The sequence below is a fragment of the Staurois parvus genome, unplaced genomic scaffold (assembly GCF_062004578.1).
Source record: "Staurois parvus isolate SC_StPar_1 unplaced genomic scaffold, SC_StPar_1.0 ptg000157l, whole genome shotgun sequence".
Taxonomy (NCBI): domain Eukaryota; kingdom Metazoa; phylum Chordata; class Amphibia; order Anura; family Ranidae; genus Staurois; species Staurois parvus.
The window spans coordinates 6,031,595-6,057,881 of NW_028317953.1; the positions used below are offsets into that span (position 1 = coordinate 6,031,595).

General features: G+C 42.1%; 1 protein-coding gene across 5 annotated transcripts in view; it reads left to right on the top strand.

Moving 5' to 3' along the window:
• Positions 1-26,287, top strand: part of SS18 (SS18 subunit of BAF chromatin remodeling complex) — a 109,923-nt gene that overhangs the window by 16,060 nt on the left and 67,576 nt on the right. For all 5 annotated transcript variants that reach the window (XM_089675710.1, XM_089675708.1, XM_089675713.1 and 2 more), the window contains exons 3-4: positions 11,213-11,297; positions 18,427-18,580. In XM_089675710.1, the coding sequence (XP_089531836.1) occupies positions 11,213-11,297; positions 18,427-18,580 (239 nt within the window). The remainder of the gene's footprint in view (positions 1-11,212; positions 11,298-18,426; positions 18,581-26,287) is intronic.

The window sequence follows — 26,287 nt, forward strand, 5'->3', positions numbered from 1 at the left end:
GGAGAAGGAAGAGAAGAAAAAGGATGAGGAGAAGGAGAAGGAAGAGAAGAAGGAGAAGGAGAAGGATGAGAAGAAGAAGGATGAGAAGAAGGAGAAGGATGAGAAGAAGGAGAAGGATGAGAAGAAGGAGAAGGATGAGAAGAAGGAGAAGGATGAGAAGAAGGAGAAGGATGAGAAGAAGGAGAAGGATGAGAAGAAGGAGAAGGATGAGAAGAAGGAGAAGGATGAGAAGAAGGAGAAGGATGAGAAGAAGGAGAAGGATGAGAAGAAGGAGAAGGATGAGAAGAAGGAGAAGGATGAGAAGAAGGAGAAGGATGAGAAGAAGGAGAAGGATGAGAAGAAGGAGAAGGATGAGAAGAAGAAGGAGAAGGATGAGAAGAAGAAGGAGAAGGATGAGAAGAAGAAGGAGAAGGATGAGAAGAAAAAGGATGAGGAGAAGGAGAAGGATGAGAAGGAGAAGGAGAAGGATGAGAAGAAAAAGGATGAGGAGAAGGAGAAGGATGAGAAGAAGGAGAAGGATGAGAAGGAGAAGAAGGATGAGAAGAAGGAGAAGGAGAAGGATGAGAAGAAGGAGAAGAAGGAGAAGGAGAAGGATGAGAAGGAGAAGGAGAAGGATGAGAAGGAGAAGGAGAAGGATGAGAAGGAGAAGGAGAAGGATGAGAAGAAGGAGAAGGAGAAGGATGAGAAGAAGGAGAAGGATGAGAAGAAGGATGAGCAGAAGGAGAAGGATGAGAAGAAGGAGAAGGATGAGAAGAAGGATGAGAAGAAGGATGAGAAGAAGGAGAAGGATGAGAAGAAGGACAGTTCTGTGACAGTTTCTGTCTATTTCTGACAGTTCTGGGACATTCACTCCATACAGCGGTTTCAACCGCTGTATGGAGGGAATGTCATAGAACTGTCAGAAATAGACTATTAATGACAGTTCTGGGACTGTCCTTCCATGCAGCGGTTGAAACATTGTATGTATTTGTTTCCATAAATGGATCCATTTATGGAAACAAATACATACAATGTTTCAACCGCTGCATGGAAGGACAGTCCCACAACTGTCATTAATAGTCTATATCTGACAGTTCCATGACATTCCCTCCATACAACGGTTAAAACAGCTGTATGGAGTGAATGTCCCAGAACTGTCATAAATAGTCTATTTCTGATAGATCTGGGACATTCACTTCATACAGCTGTTTTAACCGCTGTATGGAGGGAATGTCATGGAACTGTCAGAAATAGACTATTAATGACAGTTCTGGGACTGTCCTTCCATGCAGCGGTTGAAACATTGTATGTATTTGTTTCCATAAAATGGATCCATTTATGGAAACAAATACATACAATGTTTCAACCGCTGCATTGAAGGACAGTCCCACAACTGTCATTAATAGTCTATTTCTGACAGTTCCATGACATTCCCTCCATACAGCGGTTAAAACAGCTGTATGCAGTGAATGTCCCAGAACTGTCATAAATAGTCTATTTCTGATAGATCTGGGACATTCACTCCATACAGCTGTTTTAACCGCTGTATGGAGGGAATGTCATGGAACTGTCAGAAATAGACTATTAATGACAGTTGTGGGACTGTCCTTCCATACAGCGGTTGAAACATTGTATGTATTTGTTTCCATAAATGGATCCATTTATGGAAACAAATACATACAATGTTTCAACCGCTGCATGGAAGGACAGTCCCAGAACTGTCATTAATAGTCTATTTCTGACAGTTCCATGACATTCCCTCCATACAGCGGTTAAAACAGCTGTATGCAGTGAATGTCCCAGAACTGTCATAAATAGTCTATTTCTGACAGTTCTGGGACATTCACTCCATACAGCGGTTTCCGGCAAAAAGTGTATGTGCAGAGTTCCTCTATTCTGCAGATACACTTAGAGGAGCTCTGCAGATACACTTAGAGGAGCTCTGCACATACACTTTTTTCCGGTTTGGAATTATTCTTATTTTCATCCTACTTCTTCTTCTTCTTCTTCATCCTCATCCTCATCCTCTTCTTCTTCTGAGGATGAGGATGAAGAAGAAGAAGAAGAAGAAGTAGGATGAAAATAAGATTAATTCCAAGCCGGCAAAAAGTGTATGTGCAGAGCTCCTCTAAGTGTATCTGCAGAGCTCCTCTAAGTGTATCTGCAGAATAGAGGAACTCTGCACATACACTTTTTGCCGGCTTGGAATTATTCTTCTTTTCATCCTACTTCTTCTTCATCCTCATCCTCAGAAGAAGAGGATGAGGATGAGGAAGAAGAAGAAGAATGAAAAGAAGAATAATTCCAAGCCGGCAAAAAGTGTATGTGCAGAGTTCCTCTATTTCTGACAGTTCTCTCACAGCTTCTTCACATGTACAGCGGTTGAAATATCTGTATCCTAAATGGAAACTAATAGATACAAATTGTATCTATTAGTTTCCATTTAGGATACAGATGTTTCAACCGCTGTACATGTGAAGAAGCTGTGAGAGAACTGTCAGAAATAGAGGAACTCTGCACATACACTTTTTGCCGGCTTGGAATTATTCTTCTTTTCATCCTACTTCTTCTTCTTCTTCTTCTTCTTCTTCTTCTTCTTCTTCTTCTTCTTCTTCTTCTTCATCCTCATCCTCATCCTCTTCTTCTGAGGATGAAGAAGAAGAAGAAGTAGGATGAAAAGAAGAATAATTCCAAGCCGGCAAAAAGTGTATGTGCAGAGTTCCTCTATTTCTGACAGTTCTCTCACAACTTCTTCACATGTACAGTGGTTGAAACATCTGTATCCTAAATGTAAACTAATAGATACAATGTTTCAACCGCTAAACATGTGTTCCTTCTGTCAGAGAACTGTCAGAAATAGCGGAGCTCACTGCAGGGACACTTTTGCCGGCTGATCGGGAAATGTTCGATTCGCGCACCCGAAGTAGGCAAAATTTCGGTTTCGACACGAATCGAATATTTCCTGAAATTCGACTCGAATTCCGGTTCGCCTAGTTCGATTCGCTCATCTCTAACCTGGAGGTTTTAAATGTAGGATAGTGTACCATGGGTCTCTTGGAAAGGGGTAAATGAGTAGGGATTTAGGTAAATCTTGAGGAGTTTTGACCAAAATTGGAAAATCAATAGTGCATGTCCACCATATGTGTAGGACATCGCCCGGTGCATTGCAGCCACGAAAACAAGTGTTGGGGGTTGATGAGTGAAGAAAAGCTAAACGAGAAGAGATAAGATACCATCTTGTCATGGTTTTAAAGGCTGATTCCATAGTGAGGACATTGAGGAATCATGAGGTCAGGGTTGACCATATCTGTGACCAGCATGTACGATCTTTAGTACCTTTTTTGAGATCCCTTTCCCGTCTGGAGACGTAAGCGTGACTGTTGGGGTTCTGTAGGTTAGTTGCGAATATAGGATTGAGATTGGTTTAGGAGAGAGAGGTGTCCAGTGGCAGATATGTTTGAACAGGGATAGTTGTGTGGTCGGGTCTTTAGTAGCGAGAGTCGAAGTTACCCAGTGTTTGAGCTGTAGGTAGCGGAAAAGTTCCATGGGGGGGGGGGGGGGGTCTTGTGTTCCTTATTTCCACCCAGGTATAAACTGAGCGGCCTGTAAGAAATGAGTGAATGCAATGGAAGTTGTGGAAAGTCCACCAATGAAAGGAGGGGGGACTCGAGGCCAGGTGGGAATAGGGGGTTTCCCACGAGTGGGAGTATTTGTAAGTGGGGGCAGATTAGTCCACAGGAGTATTTTGTGGAGTCCCATATGCGCAAGGAGTAGGTCATAAGAGGACTGAGAAATGCAGATCTGGATTTCGGAGGGAGCCATAAAAGCGAAAAGAGGGAAATCGGGTGGCAGGAGAGCGCTTCTAAATTTACCCATATGGGGGTTTGTTGTGCTGCATAAAATGAAGTTAAAGGTGCTATCTGAGCCGCCACATTATACTTAGAGAAGTTAGGAACCCCAAGGCCACCCTGTTTCCGGTGTGTAAGCATGGTGTGTTTAGTGACCCGAGATCTTTTATTAGCCCAAATAAAGTGTAAAATGTGTTTTTGAAAAGATTTCAGGGCATAAGGGGGAATTGGGCCTGGGAGAGTTCAAAGTAAGAACAAAAGTTTAGGGAGGATGGTCATTTTTACTGCTTTTATTCTACCCATCCACAAGGGGGGTTGATTTGACCAGGTGGTAAGTGTCTTAAGGGAGTTGAAAATTGAGACATATTTGGACTCATATAGAATGTAGTAGAGTTTGTAAAGGTAGTCCCCAGGTATTCTAAATGCGCGGCGGGCCAGGTAAAATTGTAATTTTGTTTCAGCAAGGTTATGTCCGCTGCAGGGAGGGAAACATTAAGAAGATTTATCTTCATTTTCTATCAGACCTGATACAGTGAAAAATCTGGGTAAAATAGAGAAGAGGGTGGTTAGGGAGGTGTGCGGTTGAGTCAGAGTTAGAATTGGGTCATCAGCAAATGCGCTAACTTTAAATGTTTGGTGGGAAAGTGAAACCGCTTTTAATATCCGGATTGGATCGTATGAGATGGAGTAGGGATTCCAGGGCTAAAATGAAAAGTATTGGGGAGAGGGGACATCAATAGTGATTCATGAGGAAATTCGTCATCAGACACTGAAAATTCCATGCAAAACAATATACCGCTTTGACATTCAAAAATATTGACATAATTGGACTGCCAGGGAGATTAATAGTGTTATGGAGGTCTTGAGGGTCCTTTCCGGGTTTCGGGAACATGACTATTTGGGCTGCTGTGTATGACGAGTGGAGATCTGAATTGGAGCGTAGATGGTTGAAAAAGTTGGTCAAATAGGTAGCCAGGGAGTCGGCAAATTTTTTGTAATAAAGTGCGGAGAAACCGTTGGGGGTTTTCTGCGTCTGGAGTGTTTTTATCGCTGGAACGGTGATATCAGCTTTTAGTCTGTCAACTATGGCGGTGGATTGTTTGCGGAGATGGATGTCCCGGGAGAGATCGTCTGCTGACGTTGTGGGGCTTGATATACAGTTCTGTTCAAAATAATAGCAGTCAGACATCACTAACCTGATCAATTACTGTTTTTGGTAGAAATGATATTTCTACATGGCAAATAATTTACTAGCAGGTGTAGTAGAGTAATAGAAATCCAACAGACCCAACAGTCATGACATGCATGCTGCTGATTCTGTGTAATTGAAAGGGGCATGTTCAAAATAATAGCAGTGTGGAGTTCTATTAGTGAGGTCATTCATTCTTTAAAAAACAGGTGGCAATTACTGCCCTTATTTAAGGAAGGAAGGCAGCAAATGTTGTACATGCTGGTTACAGAGCATTTCTCTCTGAAATTCTGAGGAAAATGGGTCGTTCCAAACATTGTTCAGAAGAACAGCGTACCTTGATTAAAAAGTTGATTGGAGAGGGGAAAACATATAAAGAAGTGCAGACAATGATAGGCTGCTCAGCTAAAATGATCGCAAATGCGTTAAAATGGCAACCAAAACCTGAAAGACATGGAAGAAAGCGAAAAACTACCATTTGAATGGATAGAAGAATAGTGTAGTGTTCCCAATGCATTTGTGTGTATGGAAATAAAAGCTATTAGAAGGATTTTCAGCTTTATTCACTTTTTTCAACACACTGCTATTATTTTGAACACAACTGTATCTTGGCCAAGACCGTGGCGAAAGCGTCCACTATTTTGGAAGGATTTGCGGTAATGGTTTTGTTTGGTAGGTGTAGTCTAATCTGGTTTGTATTACGAGTGTGGGCCTTGAGAAGGTTAGCCAACATCAGGCCTGGTTTGTTGGTACAAGTGTAATTGTCTAGACCATCTAAGGTTTTTTTTTTTTTTTTTTTCAGCCTTGTCATCTAGAAGGAGGTTAAGTTCGCCTTTCGTAGCTTCTAACTGTTTGCGCAGGGAAGTAGAGCGAGATTGTTTAAATTGGGTTTCTAGTTGCGATAAGTGAACTTTGTGTGGCTTTGTGGGCTTCCTATAGGATTGTGGGAGTTGAGGCCGACATGGTATTCTTTTTAAAGTAGTTTAAGATAGTCTCGGATAGTCCCCGACACTGCGTCGAAGGACAGTATAGAGTCATTAAGCTGCCAGCAATAGTGTTAGGGGTTCGGAGCTAGTGTTCTGCAACTGAGCAGGAGAGGTGAATGATCTGACCACGGAGTAGGCAGTATTTTAACACTGAAGACATTGGGAATGAAAGCTTGGGGCACAAGGAAGTGATCTATGCATGTGTAGCAGTTATGGGGTGCCGAATAGTAAGTGAAATCTCGTACGCGAGGATTAAATTCCCTCCAAGCATCCACTAATGCGTATTCGGATAGGAGGTCTACGAATCTGTTTGCGAGCTTGTTTCATTGCGGTCTCGTTGGCGATCAATTGGAGGAGATTGGTCTAGTTGCCTATTTTGCACAAGATTACTGTCGCTCATAACGATCAAAGTGCCTTTTCTTTGTGAGGAAATTACCTTCAATAAATGAGAGAGGAAGCGGGACTGATACGTTTTCGGAGCATAAAAATTGACTATGGTCACTTCGACGTCAAAAATAGGCCCCTGTAATATCCAATATCTGCCTGTGAGATCTGCAATTTCTAGAGCGCAGGTGAAGGGATGCTTTTGTGGAATGCTACAAGGACGCCTCTCCGCTTCTCCTCAAAATTTGCCTGGAACATCTGCAGGTAATTTTTGTGAAAATATTTGGGCTGGGAGGATGTGGAGAATCGGGTTTCCTGTAGTCCTATGATGTGAGCTCGAATGGAAGGCATAGTAAGTAAAGGCACATTTACGTTTCCAAGGGGAATTAAAGCCCTGTATATTGTTGGATGTAGCCATCATGGTGGATATAGGGTGAAATAGCAGTTAAACCCAGCAGTTAAACCCAGAGTTGAACCATGACATGTCAGATGTATTCAGGCGTTTTCGACATCCTGGAAAATGTAAAATAGAGAGAGGTAAAAGAAGTCTAGTAAGGTAGAGTGTAGAAGGCTCAGCCGCAGGGGCATCGAAAAAATTGTCTAAGCAATCGAAGGCAGTGGTTAAACGAACTGCCATAGTTGGGGGTCACTGGGAACCCCCCAGGCACACATTGTATAATGATAGTTAGAAAACATTTAAAAAATGAACTGATGTTCAACAACCTGAACGGAGAAAAGCGAAAACAAGAAGGAAAGAAAAAAACAAAATGTAGGAGGGAAGAAAATAGTGGGGAAGAAGAAAAGAAGATGGGGAGAGAGAAGGGTGGCAAGGACAAGGAGACACACAAGCAGAAAACAAGCATGAGTAGGAGCACGGTCTTGCATATGTTCATAATGCTATAGTAAGATACAGTTAAATGAAATAGAAGTGAGGAGTCATCGGCCACGAAGTCTGGACCAGGCGCAGCTATGACTAATGGAGCCAAAGGACTACGGTCCAACACATACAGGCAAAGCTCCAAGTGGGAAGCACAAAGTAATCCCCACCGCCCCCTCATCCCCCCCACTCTCCCATTGAAGAGGGGTAGCATTATAGAGTCTGCACCTGAATCTCGACCACGGCGGTGAACCCCAAGTCCTAGCTGGAGTGAAGAAGCAGCATAAGAACCTAAAAAACAAAAGTAAAAATTGGCGTGTGGAAGTTCGAAGGTTCAGTTAGAAGCATCACGGCAGGGGATGTGTCAACTTTGGAGCAAATAGACCTTTTTGAAACTAGGATACTCAGGGTGAGGAGTGAAGTAAGAGTTGGTCCCCCTATGAAATATCTGATCGGGAAACCTGTTTGCTTTGTCTCTATGCCGGTCGTCTCCTTCAGGGAAGAGGTTTCCAGAGGGGAGTGAGGCGAGGAGACTTGCAGGGAGAGGTCTGCAAAGTCTTAGAGCCTGTGGAAGATAGCATAAGTTGTAGCCTGATGAGGACATCCTGGGCTTCGTCAAGTGTGGAGAAAGCATAAGGGTGACCCTGGAAAGTAAAGGTTAATTTGCATGGGAAGTTCCAGCGGAATTTGATGCGTTGGCTCTGTAGTGTCTGAACAAAACGCTTCAGTTTTCTGCGTCTCTCTGGAGTGTTTGTGGAGCGAGACCAGAGAATATTTGATGTTTGTGTGATTGAAAGGTCAAGTCTCTTTGACCATGCTGCTTGCATGACCGCTTCTTTAGTTTTGTAAAAAGTAGGTTTAATGATAATGTCTCGTTTGGGGCCCAGGGCTCTGTGGATTCTATTGAATTCCAATTGTTCGATTGGGATTCCAGGGATGAGTTCTTGCTGTAGCGCTGTGACTGTAGAGTTTTTAAGCCCTCTATTGTTTCTGGGAGGCCTCTGATCCTAAAGTTGCCTCTCCTACTGCGGTTCTCCATATCTTCAAGTTTTTGCAAGGCAAAAGAGAAGTCTAGTTTAATTGTGTTGAGGTCTTGCTTGTGATTGTTGATTTACGAGGATAGCATCATCTATTTTATGTTCGAGGTCATCTATTTGGGACCCTATGTCCCTAATTTCACGTGTAATCTTAGTGGTAAGCTGTTCCTTGGTCAGTTCTTTTTGAAGGAGTTTTAATCTCTCCAGTAGGGCTGAGTCACGGATCTCCGTGTCGGTAGGTTCTTCGGTCTCAGTGACTTGGAAACCGTCATTAGACAAGTTGTCTAATTGAGAGCTGGTCTCTTGGGAGAGAGATGGGCATTCAGGCAAGGGTTGAGGGGAGGTCAGTTTAGATTGATATCTTTTGGCGAGGTTGGTAGAAGCTTTGGTAGAGCTAGTTGCCGATTTTGGTCAGCTTTTGCCAGGGTAGCTATGGAATGCTTTCCCATGATCACCGCAATTGGGTCCCCCATCTCCCGTGTACAGCATGTAGTAAGGACTGTGGCAATGTGGTCTCGCCTCTTCAGGACATGTGGAAAGGGTTTCCTTTGGACAGTGAATTGAAGACCACCAGGTGTACTAGGGGGGAGGCATGGATAAGAAGTAAAGGTCAGGGCCGCTTCACCACCAAATGTCGATATGACGTGGGGTCTAGTAGGCAGCTGGGGGAGCTCTTGTGTCCTGGTGGGGGTAATTGGTGTAGGCGAAGGGCCCAGGAGAGATAGGGGGTCCCCCTGTCCTCCCCCAGTCACAGCCGAACCTTCTCGAGGGTATCGGCCCTCTGTATGGAGCCCTGGGCCCTGTGAGACCTATCAGTCCTCTAAACTCCGGGAGGCCTGGGGCTGGAGTAGAGTTAACTCACCGAGGATGTGGGATGTGGTCTTCCCGCAGGGTGCCGGTCCCCCACAGTGAGCTGTACTAGAAGTCCAGGAGGGGAGAGCTCCAGGACTGTGTGAGGCGGTCTGCAGGGTGAAGGCGGAATACGCTGACTGAGGAGACGGGTGCAGGCTGCGAGAAGATAGCGGCTGCTACTTCCCTGTGTGTCAGTGGCAGCTCCCCTGGTAATCAGTGTGGGTAGCTCTGCAATCCCCACTCGCCAAGTGGATCTGCTGGTCCTATAAGGTGCCAGCGGTAGAGGGGGGGGGGTTCCAGTGGGAAGGCTCGTCTGGCTGGTCCTGGAGTAATAGTGTGCCTAGGAGTTGAGGAGCCGGGCTAAGGAGTGGCCATCACTCTCGGCTGCTCAACAGCGCCTCCGCGTGATTTTTAGTTTTAAAGTTTTTATGGTAGAAAGGTTCAGTTTACTTTGTTTACTCTGACTGCTTTTTCAAATGTCTGATCATGGAATTTGCTCTCTAAAAGAAAAGATTGTTCTATTTTTCTGTTAACCTCTTCCCACCCGCCCCAGTGTTCCTTTTAAAAGGTTTGGAACACCAGGTGGGCAGGAAGGTTCAGCGATCATGTGGCCACTGTCACAGTGGTCTTATGATCAGAAGCTGGTCCCCCTGATCTGTAGCATGGACTGAAAGTTATCTGCAACAGTTAAGTATTTGTGCTTTTGAGTGCACTCCCAGCACACCAGACAGTGGCCACCCAGAGACGCGCCTGGTCGTTAAAGCCATATGTGTCAGGAAATTGTAAAGGGGTTAAAATGTGCTGGCTATATTCCAGTGTGCCACAGACCTGGAAATGTTTTTTCTTTTGCTAGCTTTTCTGATGGACAGATCCATTACCATACTTTCCTCTCCTGTGGTCACTGGCTGTACAATAAATGCAAGCTGATGAGACCCATTTTGTGTAAATGAACTTGGATCAGAGTGATTTGTATAGCAAGTCGCATGCACCTCATTTAATGTTAAGGTCAGTTTATTCCATCGAACACACCAAACCCATTGGTTTCCTAAAACCATTACATTGAAGACATGCCTCAAATAATGTTTACATTTGCTTGTTCTCTCAACCAAACTGTCAAGCCGTCATATTGCTGTTAACATGTGTTGCACCATGGCATCTGCAGATCAAACATAGGCTAACATGGCTTCTTAAACGCAAATAAACAAATGCTGTGCTACAAGCAGGTAAAATTAAGAAACTGGTGGAATTAAATTACCGATGCCTGTACAACAGCTGCACGGTCTGTGAAAGAAGACTGTAGATAAAAGGTCCGGCAACATGGTAAATAAAATTTAAATAAAAAATGGAGATTGTTCTCTTCTCGTTATATGGGCATATGAGCATTTGTGCTACTTAAGTGTACCTGTTTACCTGCTGACCGGTCCAGTGGAATATTGATACCGTGAGGACTGCTTGCACCACCTGGTTGTAGGAGCCATTTTTCTGAGGGATCCTGAGGGGATCTTTATATGCTTTGTGACCCTGCAGGGTCGCGAAGGGGAGGTGAGAGGCCATTGCAGCCATTGTTGATCACAGTGAAGGTGTGCGGTCACCTGCATCTTGCATGATCAGGAGGAGTGTTGCACAGATTAATGGACTTATGACACCCTTTTTCTAATGTCCACTAATTTGCACTGTGTATATGTTTCTTATCCCTCAATAGGGATTCACTTGTTGTTGACTGTGTCCCAATCCGGGTACCAGGGGTCACTATTTATGTGGATTGGGGTCACCATTGTGTCTTTATCACTAGTTATGGTCCAATATAGGACCAGTGGTATATGATGCTTACACCTTTTGTCACCTATTATCGTTGTTACTCCTATTTTAGCGCTGCATTAATTTTATTTATTTTACTTATATCTAAGATGGCTTTATCCTTGGCTGTAAAGCATAGGAGAAACATCCCTTTGCAATATTATTGCAGCAGTAATACAACTTGTTTTCTATTAGCATAACACATTTATAGGGCTAAAAAGTATAAAAGTAATGTATGACACTTTTTTTTTTTTTTCTTCTAGGTATCAACAAATGTTGCACACAAATTTGGTTTACTTGGCCACCATTGCAGACTCCAATCAAAATATGCAACCTTTATTACCAGCAGTAAGTTATATACTGTGAGATGGCATTATTAAAGTGATCATAAAGGTTTAACTTGTATTTTTTAAAAATAACAAACATAGTAAACTTGCCACTCTGTTCAATGGTTTTGCCCAGAACAGCACTGATCATCTTCTTTTAGGATCCCCAGCTGGAGCTCCTGGCCGTACCCCCTGCTGAGTGTCCACAATAGAAAGCCACTTGCTATGGGGCTGCTCTCTGGCTCTGCATGTCCATAAATGTGGGGCTTGGACCCCATCCTTTTCCACACAAAACTGGTATATGGCTACCCAAGATATGCACCAGTTTTACAGTTCACACGTACCCCGTGAGAAGCCTTCCTCCTAACTGAATATTAGCATGCATAAAAAATGGAATCTACTCTGGAGATAAAACTATAACTCTACCACTGTATAAAACTCAGATTTGAGTAAGCCGTCCAGTTCTGGTTCACCAGTCAGGATGTGAAAGAGCTGGAGAGAGTCCAGAGAAGGGCAACTAAGATAATAAGGGGTCTGGGGGACCTCTGTTATGAGGAAAGGCTACACACATTAAACTTATTTTCCCTGGAGAAGAGGTGCTTGAGAGGAGATATGATAGCGATCTACAAATACCTCAGTGGTGGTTCTGCCATAAGGAATAAAATATTCTGTCTCTGAGAATAAGACGACACAAGGCCACTCAATGAAATTGGAGGAGAAGTGGTTTATCCTTAAACTGCATAGGGAGTTTTTTACTGTCAGGGCAGTAAGGATGTGGAATTCAATTCCACAATTGGCGATGTCAGTGGGAAGTATTGATAAAAAAAAAGTTAAAAAAAAAAAAAATCTTAGATGGGCATCTTAGTGAACACAATATACAGGGATATAGGATATTAGTTTTTGACATGAGCACACACACCCACACAGGTTGAACTGGATGAACTATGGTCTTTATTCAACCTTACTAACTGTAGTAATGTTTAGTTCGCCTGTACATTAGGAAGAGAAAACAAAAGCTTATAGTGAAAATCTTGCTTTGTGTAGCTTGGAAAAATGTTAGATCCTCAATGTTTCTTGCTGTCTATGTGCCCATTAGGGAGAGTTTTTATTATACTTCCCCTTTTTCCATCTGTGATGGGACAAATGGTGAGGGGAAAGCTCCCGAATAACATATACAACAGACTTGCAGATTGCACAGTTGATTTTTTAGCATATGACATCTACATAATAGATTCATACAGCCACAATATACAGTGCTTTTTTGGAAGTCATAAGAAAATCTGTGGAGAACCCATCTCCATAACTGGTTTCTGCTTAATATTAAAGTGGTTGTAAAGTAGATGATTTTTTTTATCTTCATGCATTCTAGCCATGAAGGTAAACAAGCCTTTAGTGTGCAGCTTCCCCTGCTCCTGTGGACAGGTGTCTCTTATACAGGTAACAAAATGAGATTAGCAGCACTCCCTTTAAGAGACTGCTTCTAATCTCAGCTTGTTACCTGTATAAAAGACACCTGGTAGACAGAAATCCTTCTGAATGATAGGGGATCAAATACTTATTTCCCTTATGAACATGCAAATCAGTGCATAATTTGATAGACATGCATTTCTTTTGAATTTTTTGTTGCTATTCTGTCTCCGTGTTACAATACACCTACCATTCGATTTTTAGACTAATCATTTCTTTGTGAGTGGGCAAACATTCAAATATCAAATACTTATTTCCTTCACTGTATGTACTTTTAACATGCACACAACTAAGATTTTTGTGTAGTAAATCTTGCAGATTCGTTTTTGGGAAATAGGAGTTGGATTTCAAAGATTCTATCTTCATATAATTTATATTTGGCCACAGAATTTGAAAAGTGTTTTGCAAATTTAATTCTGTGCTAAAATGTACAGTTTACCTATATGTATATTGCTTGAATTTGTTTTTGGAAAGGCATAAAGGAAAAGCAGTTTGTGTGATCATATTGACTCTTTGCTGGCCCCCAGCCATGCTATATGAATCCGATTTGAAATTGCTGATGTGACAAAGATAGGTTTTTCTGCTAGTGCTCGAAACATGACGGTGTAGTGCCTATTTTGAGCAGGTGTTTTGCCTGTTAAGCATACTGGTCAACCCCTATGAGTAAGTTGGATATGACGAAATGAGTCAGGGCGAGGCTGTGCGGCGACAGGAAGTGCCGCGACCAGAACCGGAAGTGACGTTGGAGCGTCAGAGATGGAGTATCTGGCGGTGGTAAGAACACTTCCTCGGTTTACACTAATGTGGACACATAGTGCAGCATCTTTGGGCGCTTTATTTTTATTTAACCTGTAAGTGGCAGTCTATTTGCGGCAAAAAAGGATTGTGTTTTTGTACTGCACCATTGGGGCTTTTCTCGTTTTCGTTTACATGGTCATTTGGTCTGAGTGTGGAGTATTTAGAGGAGGGGGACACTCCTCTATTACCCTAAGTGCCACCATTTTGGATTCCCATTATTATATGAATCACTGTCGACCATTTGGGGATAGGTGATTATAAAGATTGGAGGAGAGAAATGATATTGGCATTGATTGATCCGTCAACCCACCGGGAGATATTGATTGAGCTTCTTTAGCCAACCGTGAGAGTAGGGGGCAGCATTTGCTGGTGAGTGAGCACCAGATTTAGACCTTCTCCCCTCCAGGTTCAGCAACCAACTGGACAGGTTTGTTTCCAGTTGCAGGGATTGTCTAGCAGAAGCAGTGGATGTTCTTGTGGCTCTGTGGGATCACTAAACCATGATCTATGCTGGAGCTTCTTCACCAAACAAGAAAAAAGAATATATTGGACCGCAGTCCATGAACTTTATGGGCACCACATCAAGGCACCAAGGTATATTTCTCTTTTTAATCAAATATAATCTTAATCTCTGCATATTTAAAAGCAGCATTAAAGTTCATTACAATACAACTCAAAGTAGCTTCTTGCACCCTTATGTCAATATCGATAGGGTGGTGGTCACACACTATAAAGAGACAATCTTGTAATACTCTGATTATAAGCATATAGTAATTGTTGACTGATTAGCATATGTAACGGGGGGGCGGCACTATCACCCATGTATGTAAAGCTAGACCTGTTTCACGTTGTTGTTCTGCTTCTTCAGGGGCAGAAGGTGCGTGAATTGTATTGCTACCTAGAGGATAAGACACAGAACAATAATAATACATGATACTGTTCCATAGTATCAAGTGAGTATACCCATGAAAATTAAAATGCAGCAGTAGGGAGTGTCATTGCATTTACAGTTAATGTTGGCAGAGGAGATTATCCCACTAGATATGTTACATGGGCCATCCCAGACACCACATCCCATACCATCCCACAATATATTAGGATTGGGTAACAAAGAAGGAAAAAAAAGAAGCCAGTCTGGGAAAGACACATAAAATAATCAACTCTTACTCCTGACGCCAGCCACAAAAACATTCAGGATGCAGCCGGCCATATAAGAAACATTACTTGTCCTAGTGAATAAGAACATTACTTGATAGTGGTACTTCCTATTTTTTCATAGCCAAAAATTTCCCAGGATTTCAGTAATATACATCGAAAGTACAACAAACTATAAAAGAAAAATCAAATGGCAACCCAAGTGAGCTAACCCACAATACGACCTCTAAATCGAAGAACAAAAATCTCACCATTCAATAGTCATCCACAATACGTGGGATCACCAGTACATGCACTTATAATATTATTATTATTATTATTATCCAGGATTTTATATAGCGTCGAAAGTTTGCTCAGCGCTTTACTTTATGGTGGGAGACAGTATAGTAACAATGCAAATTCAAAACGAGGGATTCGAGGGTCCTGCTCCTTGGAGCTTACAGTCTGGGAGGGAGGGGATAGAGGTACAAGAGGTAGTAACTGTGAGGGATGGAGTGGTTGGAAGAGTAGAGGATTCCAGTATTAGCTGAGGGCGGGGTAGGCTTCCCTGAAGAGAGAAGTTTTCAGAGCGCGCCTAAAAGTGAGCAGAGTAGGCGATAGTCTGATGGATTGGGGTATGGAGTTCCAGAGGATGGGGGAAGTCCTGGAGACGAGCATGGGAGGAGGAGACAAGGGAGCTAGAGAGTAGGAGGTCTTGTGTGGAGCGGAGAGTACGGTTTGGGTGATATTTGGAGACAAGATTGGAGATGTAGTTTGGGGCAGTGTTATGAACGGCTTTATATGTCAGTGTTAGCGTTTTGAATTTTATCCGTTGGGCAATTGGAAGCCAGTGAAGGGATAAGACAGATCTCACAGCAATCAATCCACAGGGATCTATGAATGTGACAAATAAAAAACCAAGGCATAAGAAAGGTGCTCTTTAATAGTAACACCACCATTAGTACCATCTCTCCTATATGCAACATTCTCATACCTTTAACGTTCTATTACTCAGCTTAGATCCCCCAACCATATCCGTCTGTAGGCAGTGACTAACTGGCTTTAAATTAACCAGATGATGGCACAAAAAACGTCTACCCTGCCCAGGACAATGAGGTCACGCAATAGACCGCGCCACAACTCGCATGTGCCATAACGCCCAAGGGCAGTCTACAGACAAGGTAGGACCAATCCTCGCATCCATGCCCAATGTCATCAAGTAGCAAGATCATGCTACAGCACACGTGCCTCCAAGGCATCCCAAATGTCTTGCTTAAGGAGACACGTTCCTAAACATCCTCACAACAAACGAGAAGAAGGGAAGAATGGATCCAGCTGGGTCAATGAACAACCGGCCAGAACAACACAAAAGAAAAAAAGGGGGGTATACAAAGATGTATCAAGCCAGGTTGGCCCGAATTGTCACACCCACATGGGACAAGCCCGCCCACGTCAAGCACAAATACAAGCATCGTGATAAATGTATTCTAACGCAATAATTGCAGGAGCCTCTTCCTCGTCTGCTTTGCAGGATCAAGATGGAGGGTGTTCTGGTGAACCTCATTGCTCTACGCAGGAGGATCTAGTACACTGATCCTGGTAAGTCCCCTGGCAGAAGCTTTGTGGGCTCTACCAGTCAGGATCTTTTGTCTTAAGGACCGATTTATTCTGCTGTACTAATCTTTGGCTGATTATCAAGATTTTAGAGACTGGCATCTGAGTCTGTAATTCCTACAATGCTAAATGCTAGGAAGGCTAAGTCCCTCAAGGTCTATGATCTGACATGGGTGACATACTTAATTTGCTGTGACTCTCCAGGCTTCCATTTTATGAGTTTGTCCATGAGACAGATCCTCTCCTTCCTGCAGCTCTGTTTGTACCATGGTTTGGCTTTCGGCAGTGTCAAAGGTCAAGTACTAACCCCCACCCCCTTTTTTTTTTTTTTTGTTTTTGTTTTTTTGCTGCACTTCAGAAGTCACTGATTGAACCCATTCGAGATCTTCACTGCTCTCAACCACAAGGTGGGGGATCCTTGTGGTTGTTCCTTCTGCTAGGCAATTATCTGAACTAATCTGAACTAGTGACTTCATCCCCCACCACTTTCTTGCTCCACCATCTCAACTTGTGGTCTTCTGGATCAGGTTCTACTCTTTCCTATGAAGGCGCACTCGACTAGATCTGTGTGCGTCTTGGATTTTCTGACATCGAGCAACCATTCTCCCAGATTTACAAGGCTGCCACCTAGCCTTTATTCATGTGTTCTCCAAGTTCTACCAGGGGGTATTGCACGTACTTCAGATGTTGGTTTGGGGGGCAAGATCCCTAATAGCTCTTTATGCTGCAGCCTGTCCCAAGTTCTCCTGTATTTTTGGGCTTGTTAAGTTTGCTGTGTTGCCTCAGTTGGACTTCTTTTGAGAGCTGTAAAGATTTCCAGTAGACAAGAGAGAAAATTAGTTGTTTTTTTTTTGTACTCCCCGCAACATTCTTTTCTTGGAAGCCATTGAGGAACACACCTCTTTTAAGTTTGATCATGGTCTTTGTATTGCTTTGCTACTGTGGCATTCTGGTAGTAGGAGAGGTTATCATGGGCTGTCCTTCAGGTTGTTTGAGGGTTTGTTTGTTTGTTTTTTTTTTGTTTTTGTTTTCCCCAGTATTCAGTAGTCCTGTAGGTGGCAGTATAACCTGAAGATGAAAATCTTTGTGTCACTAAGCACAACTTCTGTTGACATTTGAATTTATAATTATGTATTTTATCTACACTGCATCTTTTCTTTTCCTATATTTTCTATTTAGATAAATACCTGGTTGATCCTGCCTTTCCACTGTCCCCTAAAAAGCAGCCAGTTTTGCGGCTGAGGTGGACAATCCTGCACATGCGCCAAAACTCTCCTTTTCAGTCTCTTTTTGCTTTTCTGTGTTCCAGCTGCCGTGTGTGACAGCTGGGGGGGGGGGTGGCTCTGAAGTTAGGACTGTGGAACATCACAATTAGGAGTTATGATTGATAGGGGATTCCCTCTCCGTAGTTTACCAGTCTCATGTTTCATACAAAGCACAGACTTTAGGAAAGGATCACAGATTGCCTTTACCAGTAGAGCTGCTGGTAAAAGCAATCTGTGAATGGCTTCTAAAGCTTTGTGTGAAACATGAGACTGGTAAAGTATGGAGAGAAATCCCCTATCAATCATGTTCTCACACAGGGACCCTCGCTGTTACTGTATTGCAGTGACTTTGCAGTTTTCATGGGGTCTTTAGCTAGCTCCATCTCGACTGCACATTGTGGTGTGGAGCTGGGGGAGAAAGTCACGAGGCATTAAAAAATGTATTTAGGATTTTTTTTTTCATAATGTGAAACATGCATCCAAATATAATATTTTAAGCATGGTATAAAGCAAAAATAGTGGCAGTGGATTTAGTATCCCTTTAATCTGTCCTTTTATTGGCCTCCATTGTACTGTGAGTACACATTCTTTTTTTGACAACTGGGTCAGTATATTTTGCAGGTGTTTATTTATTTTGCCATATTGTAAGCTGTAATAGTGCTACCTTTTTAGAATGAGAAGTATTGTCATTGTGTGATAAGATAGACCATGTAATTGCTCTGAGAAGTTTGCTATATAGCCACAGAGCCATTTCGTAAAATGCAGTACACTGACATCAGTAGGAATATTTTTGTCTTTAAACCAGCCTGTGTGGCAGCGCGTTGAATTTAATTTGTACCCTTGCATTGAATTATATTTTTAAATCTCCTTTAGCTACCTACACAGAACATGCCTATGGGTCCGGCAGGAATGAATCAGAGTGGCCCTCCACAGCCACCACGTTCACACAACATACCTTCAGAAGGAATGGTAGGAGGGGGCCCGCCTGCACCACACATGCAGAACCAGATGAACGGCCAGATGCCTGGTAAGATTCTCTTCCCCTAGGTATTAACGCCATGGTTGCTAGGCAACCAATGGACGTGCAGGCTCAGGGGATACTAGATTGCTGATGACAAAACTGCCTTGAATACCCTGGAGTGCAAGCTCTCTTACAGTTTGTTAGCTACAGAGCTACGTGACCTGTATTCACTGTTTATCTTTCTGCCCTTGGGCTTTGATGTGGCTGACACACAGCATTGCTGTGATGAACAGAACTGTCTAAATTTAGTCTGTGTGAAACCACACAGTGCAGCTGGCTATGAGAAGCTTTTTGTGGAGAGATTGTGCATCGGCTTCACAAAATAAATCCATTTTTGACAGTGGTGGAGGTTTTTTTTTTTTTTTTTTTTTTTTTAACATGGTCTATTTATTTTTTTTGCTTGTCACTCTTTACTGTCAGCTCATTAATTAAGGTTTGCTGATCCCTTTTTGTTTTTTTTGTTTAATTTATGTCACACATCAGTCTTTTCATCTTTATCTGGTGTGCTTTGTGGCACTCCCTGAAAAATTCCAATGAGAAAAAAACAAAAAAAGTATCAGATTGGTTATAATAACTCTCTTTATCAAATGTCATTTGTGCATGTGTTCAAAATATTGTTAGAATTTGTAGGTTAGGTTCACATTGATGCACTGTAGTTTTGGCACAGCATAATTTATACATGGTTTTAGATGCGCTCCCATTGACTTATGTTAGACCATGCATTTTCATGAAAGCATCTTTGATGCGCTTTCAGAAAACATACAGTCTAATAGTCATTGGGAGGGCACCTCAAACTGCATAGAAAACGTGCATAAACCTTGTTTTGCCCAAACCACAGCACATCCATGGGAACCTGGCCTAATATCCTTATATAGGATGCTTATGTTAATTAAGGGAAATTGTAAATAAACAGATGCCAAAGAGTGTGTTTTGAGTGTTTTTGTTTTTTTTCGTTCGGTGATTTATTTATTTTTTTTATTTCTTTTTTTGTAAATTGTTTTTGTAAATCTACATTTTGATTAACAGACTGAACTAACAGAGTAGAGAATTCAGGTTTTGCACTTTAATGTAAACTGTTATTCAGAACCAGTAGCAATGCTTCATTAGTATGTTCATAAGCCACTCAGAAGTAAAATTGAAATCCTTGTTGTAAGCAAAGCCTCGAGGCATTATTTCATTAGTCAGTTTCAAAGTGCTGTCATCTTTGCATGTTGTAGTCCATGGGTAGGCTGCAGCTGTCAGTCCCTTGATAGTCTGAGAGAGCGTACAAAATCTACCTTTTCTAGCAACTCTGCATGAGAAACACAAGTTTGCTGGAGATGCAAGGCTTTGGGGGAAATATAAAAGCTGTGATGTCACCAGCAGAGGGGTGGAGCAGAAGGCACTTGCTGTTGACTTAATACGTTCATATTTGTAAAAGTATTCCAAGAATGAATTTTCTGTATGTAAAGCTTATGTTCAGAAACAAATTGCAATATGGGTATGCTGTGGACATCCCATTTGTTCCCCTTAATGCATTATAGCCAGGATGTTTACTAAGTGTGTGGTGGGTTTATTGTTTCACTGGACCAATAGATTCTACCTTGTGAACATTACTGGACCTTTTATTCTGTATTTTAATTCTTCACCTTTTTTATAGTGCGATAGAATCCTTCCTCCTTTAAAAAATAAAAATAAAAAAAAAATAAATTTTTTTTTTCTTTAAGATTTTTAGTACTAAAATGGGCATAAAGTCATGCTGACAAAGACATGCACCTATGTTTTACATGTTCTTGCATCTAGCGTTCTTAATATATCAAGCACTAAATCTCTGTTCTCATTAGGCATACATTCTGTGCGCTGTGTTCGTTGCCCTGCAGTAGTATTTTCTGCCACCACAAGTAATTTTAGATCTAAGTTACTTGTTTCCAGGTATGGATGGAGAGTTGTCTTTTTTTTTTTTTTTTCCCCTTTTTTAGATTTTTAATTTTTAAAGGCTAGGTTCACTTTTTGGGAAAAATATAGCTCCTACCTCACTGACAACAACCTTCTTGACCCTCTACAGCCTGGATTTTGCTCACTTCACTCCACTGAAACTGCCCTACTAATACTCACTAGTCATTTACTAACTGATAAAAGCAATGGCCACTACTCCATACTCTTAATACTTGACCTCTCTGCTGCTTTTGATACTGTTGACCATCTCCTCAAAAAAAAAAAAAAAAACTCTACTCTCTTGGCCAAGACTCTGCTCCCTCCTGGTTCTCCTGCTACCTATCACAGCACTCCTTCAGTGTTACCTATAACTCTGTCTCCTCCTTTCCACTTCAGCTTTCTTTAGGGGTCCCTCAAGGTTCTGTCCTTTGACCCCTTGTCTCCTCCATCTACACTCACTTGGTCACTTGATAAACTCCCATGGCTTCAAGTACCATCTCTATGCTGATGACACACACATCTATCTTTCTACTCCTCACCTCACCCCTTCAGTTTCCTCTCGAATCACGAACCTACTAAGTGACATATCAGCATGGATGTCCCTCCACTTCCTCAAACTAAATCTTTCTAAAACTGAGCTCATAATACTCCCTCGAGCCCATGCCCCCTCCCCTGACTTCTCCATCAAGATCAATAATACAACTATCAGTCCCTCCCCTCATGCTAGGGAACTAGGTGTAATCCTGGACTCCCATCTGTCCTTTCAGACCCAAATCCAATCACTGTCCAAATCTTGTTGACTTCACCTCCGTAACATCTCCAAGATACGCCCGTTTTTTAACCACCGAAACCACTAAGCAATGTATGCACTCCCTCTCGCCTTGACTATTGTAACTCCCTCCTCATTGGCCTACCTAATTTCAGGCTTTCCCCTCTTCAGTCTATCATGAATGCTGCTGCCAGACTCCTCCACCTTACCAATCGTTCCATGTTGCCATCCCTCTCTGCCAATCCCTCCACTGGCTTCCCATTTCCCAACAAAATTCAAAACATTAACAATAAGATATACCGTATTTTCCGGCGTATAAGACAACTTTTTTTACTTAAAAACATACCCTAACAATTGGGGGTCGTCTTATACGCCAGGTATAGAACCGCTGGATGTGTGATAATACTGTACGGTAGCTTCAGCTACATACAGTGTACCGCGCTGAGCCAATCACGACGAGCGATGTATTCTATTAATGAATACAGAGCCTGCTCGGATTGGCCGAAGTTGTGACATCATCAGCCCACCTCTCTGACGCAGCCAATCCGAGCAGGCTCTGTATTCATTAATAGAATACATCACTTGCCGTGATTGGCTCATATGACGTCCTCCCATTCTCTGCGCATGAGTGGCGATGCGCCGTGTCCCTCAGACACAGCGGATCACCGATCACGGAAAGAGCCGAAGATGTTGGCTCGGTGATGTGATCAACTGTGTCCAATCACAGCTGATCACATGTAAACGGGGAAATGCCGGTTATCGGCATTTCTCTCCTCTCGAGCTGTCACGCTGACAGAGGAGAGTAGAGCTGGTAATCGGCTTTCCGCGGAGGGCACATGTACACTGATCATCAGGGCACTGATGATCAGTGTGCCGTGATGATCAGTGTAGCCCCAGCAGTGCCAGCTGTCAGTGTCCATCAATGCCACATATCAGTGCCTACCAGTGCACATCAATGCCACATATCAGTGCCCATCTGAGCTGCCTTTCAGTGTCACCCATCAGTACCAGTCAGTGCCACCTATCAGTGCTGCCAATTAGTGCCAGTCAGTGCCATGTATCAGTGCTGCCTTTCAGTGCCCATCAGTGATACCTATCAGTGCTGCCAATCAGTGCCATGTATCAGTGCTGCCTTTCAGTGCCCATCAGTGATGCCTGTCAATGCCCATCAGTGCCACCTACCAGTGCATCCTTATCAGTGCCCATCAGTGCCACCTATTTCATATAAAATATAAAAGATGCGGCGCTATATAGCAAATATTAGAGTGAAAAAACATCTAAGATAACAATATAGTGTTTATGTGACTAATGTGATCTCAAACACTATGTCACAAGCAGAGTAACATGCGGTGCAAAAACAGTCTTTGTGATAATTTTCTTCAAAGTGCTGCTTCCATGCGGTGAACGTGAGAAGGATAAGGTTGTGCACTTACCAGATGCACAGTGTAACTGCGCATTTAGAGATAATATATCTCTACAAGATCCATCGGTAGCTTCTAAAGATCAGATCAAGCCAGATACTCTTCCACCCACTGGATGTTGCTGATAATCCACGGTCTCTCTCTCTTGAGTGGCTCTATAGGTGATAAGTGACTCACCAAGGGCCACAGAGAAAAGAGACCAATAGCGTGATACCGTTTAAAAGATTTTTATTCTTATGCAGTATAACATGGGTGAGGAATAAACAAACAAACACTGACCATGAGGTGAATTAAAAGATGGCCGCCGGGACCTCCATGGTGCCGGCGGCAGTAAGATAATGACGCTGTAGCTCCTACCCTGACGCTTTTCGTGCTAACCGCACATCATCAAAGGGGATAAGCTTCACCGTCTGTGTCTGGCAGCGTCCATTAAAAATCGTAGATGGCGCATGCGCATTACGAACGTGCCATTTTCCTTGAGAGATATGTCTCCATATCAGGCGCCTTAGGGACACTAAGCAGGTCCTTCAAGACATTAAGAATTTAACCATAGAATCTTCCACAATTTTAGTGACCGGCGGATGTTGCATCATTATATACGAATATTAAACATGATGACGGTATGCAAGCGGTTGAATTTTATTTGAATGATCCTAACGAAATGCCTGCCTCGCAGAAAGTTTTTATTTTGGATCTTTTACAATTCGCAATGACCAAAAATTACTTTTGGTTTGACGGTAAATTTTATCTGCAGACTACTGGTGTCGCTATGGGAGCGAAATTCGCTCCCAGCCTGGCCAATTTGTTTATGGCCAGGTGGGAGGAGGACATAACTTACTCCCGTGACTGGCCTGAATTGTATTTTTACAAAAGGTATATCGATGACATTTTATTGATTTGGAAAGGTGATGAGCAAACACTTAATAACTTTTTTATTACTTTGAATAATAACACGCAAAATATTAAATTGACATGAATATAGCACAGTGAGTGTTAATTTTTTAGATCTGACATTAATAAACCATAAAGGGACCATTATTACCAAATCCTTTTTTAAGCAAACAGATCGTAATGGCTATATTCCCGGTTAATAGCTGCCACCATCCAGCATGGCTTTCAAACATTCCTAAGGGCCCAGTTTTTGAGGATCCGTCGTAATTGCACAAATCTTGAGACGTATTTTGTCCAAGCGGATATACTTAAGGAGAGATTCATTGAAAAAGGTTACGATGAATCCTCATTATCATGCACTTTAACATCAGTTGCCAATATGGACAGGGATATGATGCTTAGTAACAACATGGAACAGAAACCTGCTAAGGTTTGTCCTTTTGTTACAACTTTTTCATCCCAATATAAAAGTGTTACAAAGATTATTAGAAATAATTGGAAAATTCTCATGGCAGATCCAACGCTCAATAAAATTTTACCACACAGACCTGAAATCACATTTAGAAGAGCCATCCCTTTGAGAAATAGAATAGCGCCCAATGTGATTAACCCTCCTCCTAAGATTCAGTTTTTTAATAGCTTAATGGGTTTCTTTCCATGTAATAAATGCGTCATCTGTACTTGTAGTGACCATAGAAAAAGGAAAATTGATCACTTTGTCTCCACTTCTACCAATAAGCAATATGACATTAAGAGTTTTATATCATGTAATACCAGATATGTGGTATATTTACTCCAATGTCCGTGCTCTAAACAGTATATAGGTCGCACTACTAGGAGATTGCGAGACCGTCTGAGAGAACACGTATACAATATAAAACGTGGATTTAAAGAACAGTCTCTTTCAAAGCATTATAGGCTTTGCCATAATAGAGACCCATCATCGCTTAAATTTACAGCTATAGATGTCGTACATCACCATTGGAGGGGCATTAATAAGAAAAAGGCCAGTTTCTCAACTGGAGACGAAGTGGATATTTGAGATGGGATCTATGTATCCCAGAGGATTAAATGTTGATATAGATATCAACTGCTTTATAGATAACAGTTGAAACTTTGGGTTACGCTTTTTATCTCCACTTTTTATCTCCACTTTTTATCTCCACTGTTTATCTCCACTGTTTATCTCCACTGTTTATCTGTTTACACATCAATACGTTTTGGTCATTGCGTTTTTTAAAATATACTTTTTTAAAATATACTTTGTTATAATAACAGTTTTAATTAATCATAGAGTGTTCTTATGATATTTAACATATTTTGGCTGTACCTTTTTCTAATATGTATATATCATGATTTGTATTATGTATCAACATTTATTCTGATAAGTGTTTTTATAGGTATTATTGATTTTAGTCATATTCATATATTTGTTTTATTGTAATGTGCATGTAATCAGCATCACCAGACTTACCATTAATGAGTCTTGATTATAACTCCATGCTCTGATGAGGAGTTATTAGTTATATATCTCTTAACATGATCCCGCACATGCGCAGTGGTCTGTCCGCGATGGTATTCATTAATTTTAACTTATGGTTATGTGTTTTATTGTTCATGATGTCCTGGCACCGCTCATTCTAATTTCGTGTTAATCTTCGTGGTCTTTGCTTTATATTTACATTGAGTTTCCCTGGTGATTCAGTGTCACTCACTTATGATTGGAAAAATGGCGCCCGCGCATGTGAGATTAGGTTGGTCTCTGACAAAATGGCGCCTGATATGGAGACATATCTCTCAAGGAAAATGGCACGTTCGTAATGCGCATGCGCCATCTACGATTTTTAATGGACGCTGCCAGACACAGACGCTGAAGCTTATCCCCTTTGATGATGTGCGGTTAGCACGAAACGCGTCAGGGTAGGAGCTACAGCGTCATTATCTTACTGCCGCCGGCACCATGGAGGTCCCGGCGGCCATCTTTTAATTCACCTCATGGTCAGTGTTTGTTTGTTTATTCCTCACCCATGTTATACTGCATAAGAATAAAAATCTTTTAAACGGTATCACGCTATTGGTCTCTTTTCTCTGTGGCCCTTGGTGAGTCACTTATCACCTATAGAGCCACTCAAGAGAGAGAGACCGTGGATTATCAGCAACATCCAGTGGGTGGAAGAGTATCTGGCTTGATCTGATCTTTAGAAGCTACCGGTGGATCTTGTAGAGATATATTATCTCTAAATGCGCAGTTACACTGTGCATCTGGTGAGTGCACAACCTTATCCTTCTCACGTTCAACGCATGGAAGCAGCACTTTGAAGAAAATTATCAGAAAGACTGTTTTTGCACCGCATGTTACTCTGCTTGTGACATAGTGTTTGAGATCACATTAGTCACATAACCACTATATTGTTATCTTAGATGTTTTTTCACTCTAATATTTGCTATATAGCGCCGCATCTTTTATATTTTATGTCTCTATAAGGTTTATTGGTATCCCTTTTGATGCTGTGGCTGCTTTAATCTTCATAGCGCTCACAACATCTTCTTTTTCACCTATTTCATATGGGTACAGTGTTGCATGACCGTGCAATTGTCATTCAAAGTGTGACCAGCTGAAAATTGCCCGGGGGGGTGATGTGGGTATATGTGCCCTGTAGGCTAGGGATTAAATGGTGTTGCCTCAGAAGGGGGGTAGTCTTATACAATGAGTATAGC